This window comes from Rhincodon typus, chromosome 20, assembly GCF_021869965.1.
Source record: "Rhincodon typus isolate 14 chromosome 20, sRhiTyp1.1, whole genome shotgun sequence".
NCBI lineage: Eukaryota > Metazoa > Chordata > Chondrichthyes > Orectolobiformes > Rhincodontidae > Rhincodon > Rhincodon typus.
In genome coordinates, this window is record NC_063351.1 from 6,271,957 (window position 1) to 6,283,544 (window position 11,588).

The 11,588-nt window shown below is 37.4% G+C and overlaps 1 protein-coding gene across 5 annotated transcripts in view; it reads left to right on the forward strand.

Moving 5' to 3' along the window:
* The window catches only part of rhobtb1 (Rho related BTB domain containing 1), a 67,895-nt gene extending 57,211 nt beyond the window's left edge, over nucleotides 1–10,684 (forward strand). For all 5 annotated transcript variants that reach the window (XM_048609061.1, XM_048609060.1, XM_020510844.2 and 2 more), the window contains 4 exons: nucleotides 2,255–2,405; nucleotides 2,827–2,915; nucleotides 7,217–7,322; nucleotides 9,170–10,684. In XM_048609061.1, the coding sequence (XP_048465018.1) occupies nucleotides 2,255–2,405; nucleotides 2,827–2,915; nucleotides 7,217–7,322; nucleotides 9,170–9,336 (513 nt within the window). In that variant the 3' untranslated portion in view covers nucleotides 9,337–10,684. The remainder of the gene's footprint in view (nucleotides 1–2,254; nucleotides 2,406–2,826; nucleotides 2,916–7,216; nucleotides 7,323–9,169) is intronic.
* Nucleotides 10,685–11,588: the final 904 nt, after the last annotated feature.

Consider the following 11,588-nt stretch of genomic DNA (forward strand, 5'->3'; position numbering starts at 1 on the left):
CCCTTCCTCAGAACTGAGGAAGGGTCACCAGACCCGAAACGTTAACTCTGTTTTCTCCTTCACAGATGCTGCCAGACCTGCTGAGCTTTTCCAGCAGCTTTGTTTTTTGTTCCTGATTTGCAGCATCCGCAATTCTTTTGGTTTTTCTTTTGTATTTATGTTTGTTTCTAAACCATTAATATAAACTACAAAAAGCAAGGAACTAAGTACTGAGTCCTGTAGAATCCCATTGGAGTTCCAGTTGCCTTCTATTTGCATTAAAAAACCTGCTAGTGGCTTCCTGCCACTTAGTTATTTCAGATCCAATTTGCTGCTCTCCCATGGAGCCCAAAGGCTTTTGTTTTTTAACCAGCCCTTTGTGTGGAACCTTGTCAAATGCCTTGCTAATAACCATGTAGACCACAATCATTGTACCGCCCTCACCAATTTTGCTTTTACCTGTTAAAAAAATTTCAATTAATTGTCAAATATTCTGGAATGTAAAGGTAGTCTTAGTAGTGGTGACCATAAAACTATCATTGATTTTCGTAAAAATAACCTGCCTGGTTTGCTAATATTCTTTAGGGAAAGAAATCCGCTAATCTTACCTGGTATGGCCTACCTGTGATTCCAGATTCTTCATATATTGACTTTTATATATGTTGACTTTTAACTGCCCTCTGAAATGGCTTAGCAAGGCAATGATTTGAAGTAATTAGGGATGAACAACAAATGCTGGCCTTGCCAATGATAGCCATGTCTTATTTAGAAAAAAATTGGAAGTCAGATTTGTGACTAGAAGGACGTTTACAATGGAGTTTTGCAAGGCTCAATACTAGATTCTTTGATTTTAGTGGTATACGTCAATGATGTAATGTTACGTGTAGGGGAAATGATTATGAAGTTTGCAGATGATACAAAAATTGGCCATGTTGTTGATAGTGAAGAAAACTAGTGAAAATATCAATGAGATAGTAGGAACTGCCGATGCTGGAGAATCTGAGATATCACAGTGTAGAGCTGGATGAACACAGCAGGCCAAGCAGCATCAGAGGAGCAGGAAAGCTGACGTTTTGGGTCGAGACCCTTCTTCAGAAATGAAGAAGGGTCTCGACCCAAAATGTCAGCTTTCCTGCTGCTCTGATGCTGCCTGGCCTGCTGTGTTCATCCAGCTCAACACTGTGTTATATCAAAAATATCAATGATGCTGGTTAGATAGGAAAAAATGTAGCAATGGAATTCGATGTAGACAACCTTGTTTATGCATTGGCAGAGGCAAAATGAAGCTAGGGAATACACAATAGGTGCCCATGTTCTGAGATGTGTAGAGAAACAGTGGGATCTTGGATTGCATATTCTCAGATCCCTGAAGTTAGTACAACAAGTAGATGAGATAGTCAAGAACACATGAGAAGCTTTCCTTTACTGGTGAAGGCTCAGTGTCTGAGAACAGGGAGATTATGCTAGAACTGTATAGAACACTGGTTAGAGCACAGACAGAGTACTGTGTACACTAATCACATTATAGGAAGGAAGTGATCCCATTTTGGAGGATACAGAGGAGATTTACAAGGATATAGCCAGGAATAGAGAATTTCAGTTATGAAAGGTTGGATGAGCCAGGTTTATTTCTTGTGGAATAAAGAGGAGTTCTCATTGAAGCTCATAAAATTATGAAGGACCTTTTTCCCTTGCAGAGAGGTTAATAACAAGGAGCCATGAGGGTGGTATAGGGTCTGATACTCACTGCCTGAAGAGATGGTCGCAGCAAAAACACTCATCACATTTCAAGTAAACAAAATTGGATATCATTTGAGATTATTACCATAGACATTTCCTGACAGTAACTGTTCAGACTGTTCTTAATAACATGAGAAACTCACTGTAAAGTGTTGCAGATATGTACAGGTTGTCATTGTTGCAATCATATGCATAGGAATTGTCCTCTCTGCCAGCATACCAGCTTTATGCTCCCAAGTAATGAATGCCAGTTCCCAACTTCCTTTCTCCTACAACTTGTAGCAAACATTGGTTTAATCTGATGCAATCAGTATGTAATTACCAATCTGAATAATGTAATAAAGCAGGAGTCTTAACATTTTTCAAGGCACAGAATAGATTTATGGTGGTCTTCTAATTGATTTTAATTCACATTTTAGGTGCAGAATTTCATATATACGATATTATATAAATACTTTTTATTAACCACAAATATATTATACAGCATTTGAGAACAAGGTTTGGTCATATAAAAATATGTTGCCTTTACTTACAGGTCTACTTTCCCAACACAAGCAAGACTTGCATGCAAGCAGTTCTGGAGTACCTGTACACCAGCCAATTCTCGTTCAGTTCAAAGCTTGACCCGATTGAGCTGATTGTCTTGGCAAACAGGTTGTGCCTTCCACGTTTTGTGGCTCTGACAGGTCAGTGTTAAAGAAAGGACAAGAAGCCATGTAACACATCAGGCAAGAAATAATTCTGACTGCAAAAATAAATATTTTACCACTAGTCTTCCAAAAATGATGTTGCACTGGTTGAGACCAATTGTAACATAACAAGAGGCTAGGATCCATTTATTCCATCTGTAAAATAAAACAGGAGAATGAATGCTCTGGAGGTAGAGATTAGATCAACTTCTGTTTGGTCCTACCTCATCAATGTTTGCCTTGGAGGATTTGGAAACATTTTATAACCAAATGACTTCCTTAATATCATGTACCAGATGGAAACATTCCAGATTATTTTGATAGAATTTGGCTATATTGCATTTAATCAATATTTGAGTAATTTTGTGTTTGTTTACCATTTCTCTGTGATGTAATTGTTTACTTTGCTCCTTTACAGAACAATATGCTGTGCAGGAGTTGTTGAAATCAGTAAAAGAAGGTGATGATATTGATGGGGAAGTGTTGACATACTTGGAACTGGCGCAAGTAGGTCATTTCCTCGGTGATGTACATTATTGAACTTTAGTGACAGCTGGTATAAAGCCTCATGGTAGATAAACCACTAAGAAACCAATTATGATACAAGTCTAATTTTAATCATTTTTTCTTGGACTATTTCTCAATACCATTAGAAGGCAAAATGAAGCATGTTACTTAGGATTTATTGGCAATGAATGTCTTACTATGTGGAATCAATAGGCATTGTGATATTGAGGGATTGCTGCACTGTTGGAGGTGCTGTGTTTTAAATGAGTTGCTAAATCAAGGCTTCTCAGCTAGATTTAAAAATATACAGCAGCACTTTTTCAAAGAAGAGTTATCCACAAGTGCATGAATTGGCTGCCACATTTCCTACATTGCAGTAGTGATTACTTCTTGAGTGTTTCATTGGATGTAAGTTGTTTTGCAATGTTGTAAATTCCTGAAAGAACAGTTGATAACTGCAGTAATTTCCTTTTAATAAATTGCATCTCTTCAGTGAGAGCTGCCTTGATATTCTTGAGGGATTCTGCGATATTCTTGAGGGATTCTGCAATATCTTGCACTGCAGATCTTCAGGACTGAAATTTGCAACCATAACATTTAGATGTATAAAATGAGAAAAACAAAATCTCAAGTATCAGTAGCCTCAGTACAACTGAGGCCTACAAATTTGATTTTCTAATGACAACAGTTTTAGAGTGACTGATTTCCATGAAGTAAATACAAAACATTTGAGTTTTTAAACCTTAGAAGAAAGCTGAAACCTGTACACATCGAATCAGTGGCAAGCTGCTCCCCAATCTTTCACAACAACCCCCGCCACCTCCATGCCCCCTATGAGGGAGATATCCAGGAAATACAGTAAATTGTATGGATGCCCATGCTTGTATGTCAATGTTTCTATCTTTTGAGATTAAACTATTAAAAAAACGAAAAAGAGTAGGTCATTCACCCCCCATAACCTGCTCCACCATTCAACAAGATCATGGCTGATCTGTTATTCCTAATGTCCACTTTCCTGCCCTTTCCCATAACCCTTGATTCCCTGACTGATCAAGAGTCTATCTATCTATCTCAGCCTTAAATACACGCAGGGACTCTGCTCCACAGCGCCCCATGGCAAGGAGTTCCAAAGACTGTCATTTGAGAGAAGAAATTCCTCCTCATCTCAGTCTTAAATTGACACTCCTTTACCCTGAGATTATGGCCTCTGTTCCTAGATTCTCCTATGAGGGAATCATCCATCAAATCCCTTTAAAAATCGTGTTTCAATGAGATCACCTCTCATTCTTCTAAATGCCAGTGAGCCCCAACCTGTTTAGCCTTTGCTCATAAGCCAATCCCTCAGTACCTAATGAACCTTCTCTCAACAGCCTCCAAAGAAATAATACTATTTTTTGAATAAGGGGACCAAAACTGCTCATGGTATTCTAGATGGGGCTGGTGAGACCACTTGTGCACTTGCAGTAAGACTTCTCTACAGTTTACCTCAACCCTTGAAATAAGGGCCAACATTCCATTAGCCTTCCTGATTACCTGCTGTGCATGTGTGCTAACTTTCTGTGCTTTGTGCACAAGTAACCTCAAGTCCCTTTGTGTTGTAGCTTTCTAAAGTTTTTCTCTGTTTAAATAATACCCTGCTCTTTTGTTCTCCCTTCCAAAATGAACAATTTAGGGGACCTCTGCTATCGGAACCCCTGCTGTGCCACACTTCAAACAATGAAGTGACTGACCAGTTTTGAGGGGTATGATTTTTAACAGCAGGCAGAGCAAGTGGAAGAACAGTAGCAGTTTTCCACAACTGAAAGAGCATTGGCAGTTCTGTTTATAGAGCAATTGCGCTTTTGAATCGTGGATGATACCAGATGAGATTGCCGATTTACAATCTCAGTTATGGGAATATTGGACAAGCTGGATCTTTATGGTCTGTCAAGCCAGATTATAACCTTTTTAAAGAATTGAATTTGGAAAAACTAAGTCAAAAAGTAAGCAGTGGGATTCCAGGATTGAATTAAATTATCAAGAAAAGCCTTTATTATACAAACTTGAACAAAACAAGTATAAGGAATAATAACTAAATCGGTAAATAAGATAATGATCCTAAATCAACTTAGCCTCTAACAATTAGAATGAACATCAGTTAACAAACTGGTGTAACATCATACAGACTGCACTTCAAATGATTAACATGTTCAAGATAGATCCCAGCCAAATGCTAATGACACTGAGTTACTAAATCTCATTGAAACTTGGTCGTCTTTGAAGATGAAGAATTGGAATGCTTGCAAAGAGATAGCCTTCATTGGTCGCGGCATTGAGTGTAGGAGTTGGGACATTACGTTACAGTCGTATAAGTTGTTGGTGAGGCTGCACTTCGAATATCGTGTACAGTTTTGGTCACCGTTAGAGGAAAGACATAGTTAAATTGGAAAGTGTGCAAAGAAGATTTTACGAGGGTGTTGTCAAGATTAGTAGGCCTGAGTTATAGGGAGAGGTTGGACAGGATAAGACTTTATTCCTTGGAACTACGGGAGAGTGAGTGATGATCTTATTGAGGTGTAAAAAAAATCATGAGGAGCATAGATAGGATGAATGCATATCGTCTTTTTCCCAGTAATGGGGAATTGAAAACTAGAGGGCATAGGTTTAAGGTGAGAGGGGAAAGATTTAAGAAGGACCTGAGGTGCAAATTCTTCAGACAGAGTGGTACATATAAGGAATGGGCTGCCGGAGAAAGTGGTTGAGGCAGGTAGAATAGCAACATTTAAAAACATTTGGATAGGTACATGGATGGGAAGGGTTTAGAGGGATATGGACCAAATGCGGGCAACTGGAACTAGCTGAGTGGGCACCATGGTCAGCATGGACCAGTTTGGGCCAAAGGGCCTGTTTCCATGCTGTATTGCTGTATGACTCTGTAGCTCTAGCCCTGGATCATCCCAAAGCCTTTCCAACTTTGACTGCTTCCCCAACTGCTCCCATACATCTAATTACCAACACCATTTTAGTTTCTAGCAAATAGCTGGCTTAACAGAGTTGCCACTTAATTTCTCTAAGCTCCAATCTTTCTCAGCTGTGTCCAGTAAATACTGTCGGTTCCTAAGTTTCACTCTCAGCTACAGTGAACTATCTATAGCTTACAGAGCTTATTTTTACCTAAATCTTTTTCTATGACATGGAGCCATCACTTCCTGGGACTTTGCCTAAATTCTAAATGTCTTTCATCTAGTAAGGACAGTGGCTCTTCTGCTTCAGCAATTTCCCAGCTCCAAACTGCAACTAACTTCCCAACAAAAGCACAGATAACTTGAAACCAGAGAATCTTCTTAAATGCTACCCATCTTCATGATGAAAAAGTCTGCTCTGAGCTAATCTCACCCTGACTATTATTCTTCATTTATAGTTTATAGTTTATTCTTTGATCTGATGAAGCAAATGAGGTTTATAGACTTTCAAATTTCATTTAAAGCATTTAACAAATTTGACTTAAATTCTCCAAACGAGAATTTCTCTGGACTGTTATTATGTAGGTAGTGTTTACACACCATGTTTTCAATTCAGTAAGCCCACTTGCTTTTTCTGATCCTACCTTTTTTAGCTGTTAGCCTCTTAAAGCAACATGACCCCATCCTTTTAAGTGTAATAGACCTTGCCACTTCAATTGTATTTATATTTATTCCATTTTCTACAATTGAAACTTTAATTCGTAAAGCTAAAAGTTACATTCTAACTAGAATGCATGGGCCATGAACAAGGTAATATAAATCCTAAGATTTTTGTTATAGAATAGTACATTAACTTATTTCTCAGAAATATTTGGAATGATTTTACATTCGTAAATTGGCCTGTGATCTATGTTTTTGCACAGAATAGCATTGCAAATTTACTGCACTGTACTTTGTATATGTTCTTAAGTAATTATACATGTTGTCAACAGACTAAATATTTCGTAGTAACAAATATGACCTGGAAATTGCTGCTCTGTCTCTCCCTATGATGATGTTAGTTGAGTGAATAAGGACTTTTTCCTTTTGGCCCGTCGCTTCAAATTGTCATAGTGTTAAGTTTACATTTCTACCTGATTTATTGACATAAATAATGGTCTGACTGTTATTTGTTACTCCAGTTCCAGATATGCAGAGAGTGAGGAATGACTATCGCTTTTAGGAAAGTTTCAGTAGTTCCTCTGGGACAATCACAGGCCATTTCTCATATAAGCATAAGCACTTTTACATAGATATCTTTATGTAACACATGTTATAGCAGATCTTAAAACTTCATCTCCATTCTCTGTATACTTGTAGTTTCATAACGCACATCAACTGGCAGCTTGGTGTTTGCATCACATTTGTACAAGCTACAACAGTGTTTGCTACAAGTTCAGGAAAGAGATAAAGGCAATATCTCCCGGTAAGAAACTAAATATTTACTCTAGTTTATTCATATGACTAATTAAATTTCAGAGACATGGTAATATAGTGGTTTAGTAATCCCTTCTTCCACCTCCGGGCACTGTATTTGAATCTAAGCCAGAGTGATTAGAATAAAACAGCTCTTTGTTGATTTTATGTAAAACTGTTTAGATGCTATGAGGCACATAACTAAAAATCAAAGCCAACAGCAAATTATTCTTATTGAGAACCAAGATGATAGGTGATATCTTGTTGTGACAGCTTAGAAAATAATATAAGCTTGTTGCAACACATCTGAAGTTAGATTGGTGTAATGTTGGCTGAGGCTAACATGGATCCCACATCTAGTATATGCTATACCCTACCCAGGTGTGTTTGGCAGTAATATGGAATGACTGAAGTTGGAAGTGTATTCCACTTCCCAGTATCTTGATGCACATAAACATTCATAGGAAATGTGGGTATTGGATCTGCTGGAATTACACGACTCGTAAGCTCACTTGCACCAAAGTAGTTGCAGAGTGACAGGGAACTAGCTATTCACTTCAGTGTACCTCCATCAGATTCTTCCTGATTGATGCTCAGCCACCTGCCTCCTTAACTCTCACTGCTACAAGTTTCCTCAACTATGGCTGCAGACATGAATGTTGCGGTGAGCTAGTTATTCGAGGTCTCCAACATTTGAGCTTGAGAACAACTGTGGTAGATTGTTCATAGTTGCTTTCTGTCTCCATTAGACAATGGTTTACAGAAAAGAGAGAGGAGACTTTCTGCTAAATAAGGGAAACGATATATTTTGTCATATTCAGTATGATTAAACAATCAACTCATAAATGGTTCAAATTTCTTACACAAAGCCATAACCTCACTGTAAAATCCAGTGGACAAGTAACTTCATGTAGAATTTGTTTTAATGACCTTCAAAGCTGACAGCACAATAACAGAAGTGACCTTTACTTTACCTTTTTACCCATGCTCTTACTGTTAAATAGTAAATAGATAAGATTCTTGTGGTTACGCTGGCAGCTGTACCTTTCTGAACTGAGTTCATGTTTATTTAACTGAAAGTTTTAATTACATGAAAGCTGAATGTGTCCAAGACACCTGCAAAAGATCATTCCCTACTTCTTCAAATGGTTACCTTGGAGATGATGTCCATTTTGTTGATTAATGTGTGTTATATCAACAATCTAATGTACACTACAGACTTGTTGCATTGTTTAACTGGATTTAATTGTTTTCTGTAAATTCAACTGCTGGAGTCAACTGCCTCCTCCACTAGTGACCAGCAGCAAATAAAGCTTAATCATCAACATTCAAAATCACTTCATTTATATTTATTAACTTGCTTGATTTGTACCATTGGCTAGTTTTAGTTTTTGAGCATGAATCGGTCATCTAGAGTCCATCAAAGGTAAAGAACGGTCTTCAAAACATTTTTTTAAAAATTGGATGTTTAGGATCCAGAATGTGCTGCCTGAAAATGTGTTGGAATCAAATTTAATTTGTGATTTTTAGGGTGAATTGGAGAAGCACCTGAAGAGGAATCATTGGGCTATGGGGAATTATGGAGATCGGGCAGGGTTGTGGGACTGAGTTTATCTTGCAGAGAGCACAGCAGGCTGGTCTCCTTTGCCACAAGTATACTTCGAAGTTAATTACTTTGCCGTAATTTTACAAGTGCTGTTCAACCCAGACAGACAGCAATCCTCTAGCTCCCAGTAGTTATTATGTATAAAACCTGTAAAGGTGTACAATTATGGTTTTCATTATCATTACATTGACCAAAAACATTTTTATCATCCTTTTAAATTGATTATAACTCATTTTATTTTTATTTACTAGAAAACCAAGAGTATTTTGAAAAGCACCGTTGGCCACCTGTGTGGTACCTTAAAGAAGAGGACCATTACCAACGAGTGAAAAAGGAGCGTGAGAAGGATGAGGTTGCTTTACACAAACATCACTCAAAACGTAGGTGGTGCTTCTGGCACCATTCTGCAGTTGCCTGAAATCTCCAGGAGAAACCAACTCCTAGCAATCAACCAGACATTCTGTGCATTAATAGATAGATTAAAATCCCACAAGTGTAATTGTCTTAACTCTTGTTTACTGTAAAAACAAACGGCTGGCTGTCTTGGGATAATCTGCCACGTGTATTTAAAGAATCATTGTTGCATTTGAAGCACAACCCTCTCTTGTCCAAAAAAACACACACGCTTGCTGTAACAAACTGGTCCCATGTGGTGCCTATAGATGGTTTAAAACACTTTTAATATAGATTACCTGTCAACAGTGACACTTCATTTGTTGGCAAAAAGAATTGCCACTGTTGCATTTTAATTCAAAATAAATATTTAATTATTTTTGTACTGGTGTTGGCTATATAATCTTTGTTGTAACTAAAAGAGAATCAAAAATGTCATTTAGTTTCTAGTAAATCTATTTAACTAGAAGGGCTTAGTAATTAATCCATGAAAGGAAGTGACTTGCTTCTGAGTGGACCTAAATACACACGAGTAACTCAACAGTTTGCTCTCTTTGTATGTACCTTTCCAGTCATGCTGATTTATCTCACTGTAGTTGTTATTACTGCACAGTTACTATATACCCCAAATATTAGCTTACAAAAAAACTGAAGCTATGCATTATTTAACAGTAAAGTTTTGATGTGTTTGAGATTTAAGTGAATTGGATTATTTTAGGCAGTGGAAAAATAATGTACTAAAACCAGGGCAAAATACTGTGGATGTTGGAAATCTAACGTTTAAAAAAATGGAAATTTCAGGAGGTCAGGCAGCATCCATGGGGAGAGAAGCAAACTTAATATTTCAGGACAAAGATCTTTCAAACCAATGGAAACGTTCTAACAAAAAGTCACCTGTTTCTGTCCACTGATCTACTGAACATTTCCAGCATTTTCTGTTTATATTTAATGTACTAAAGTTGTTTTCAATCTTATTTTTGCCAAAAATGTTTTCTGCATGTAATTATATTTCAATACCTAATGTAACATCAAATTACTGTGACTGTCGGCTCCGGGCACCAGGCACCAAGTGGCTGGTTCACTTGGTTTGCAGTTTACTTTGCCTTCTACCTTTATCCTCATTAATTTTATTGATGCAAAAATTAAAAGGTAAGTGTTGTGACTGCATCATAGTGGTAATGTGAAATGGCACACCTTTTTTTCTAAAGTGAATCTGATTTTTTTTCTTTTGCATTTGTTATAATTTCCTTACTATATACATTCCACAAAAATAATTTGTGCTGTTGGTTATCACAGTTGTACAAAATAAATTTTCACTAGGCTACATCTGTAAAGTGGCTTTTAAAATAAAATATTGTAACTGGTTATCACAATCTGATAGAAATGATTGTAAAATAAATCTTTGTCTCTGGTGACCTGGAGGATATTCCAAAGCGCTTTTGTCAATGAAACTTTTGTAGTCTCTGTTGTAATGGGCGGGGTGGGGGGAGGGGAGAAGAGAGAGAGGAGAAGAGAGAGAGAAGAGAAACAATAGCAGTCGGTATATACACAAAAGGTCACACAGACAATCAGATAAGTGGTGTAATCTGGTTTTGGCAGTATCGATTGAAGGAAAAGTGTTGGCAAGTTAACACGGCTCTTCAGATACTACCTAGGCATGCTTTTACTTATACCTCAAAGGACAAAAAAGGGCCTCTTGGATTCAGTGTAATTCTAATTATTTTTCTCCTGGGCAAAAAGATATATATGAATATACAATACCAGTGCTTAAAACTGGTCCATCCTCGGGCACTCCTTTTTTTTTTATTAAATGGACCACAAGCTCTTTAGGTTGCCACAACATACCCTCATTTATTCTCGCACCATAGGTTTCAAAAGCTCTGGTCTCCCATAACAACTGGAAAAGATGATAAAATTCAGACTAGGAAACAAAAAGCTATGGAAAGTGGCCAAAAACATTGTAACTGGGTCATTTGGACTTGGTCTTTACCAAGTTAGCACACCGTTTGGCTACAAACATCTACCTTTGACTTAAGGGAAAGTAAAATATCGTTACCCTACCAGTCAAATAGCCTGTTTACACACCCACTGTCTGGTCTCTACAAACAAATGTTATTTTTATATTAGGTAGGAGAGGTTCCTTGACTTCAATAGGACCAGTGACCCCAGCACTGAGAGGATGGGTTAAAAATCACAAACTGATAATAACTATTAAAGTGTAGTTTGTTTCTTTTAAAAGAAAATTTGCATAAGTCACAAAGCAATGGCTAAATTATT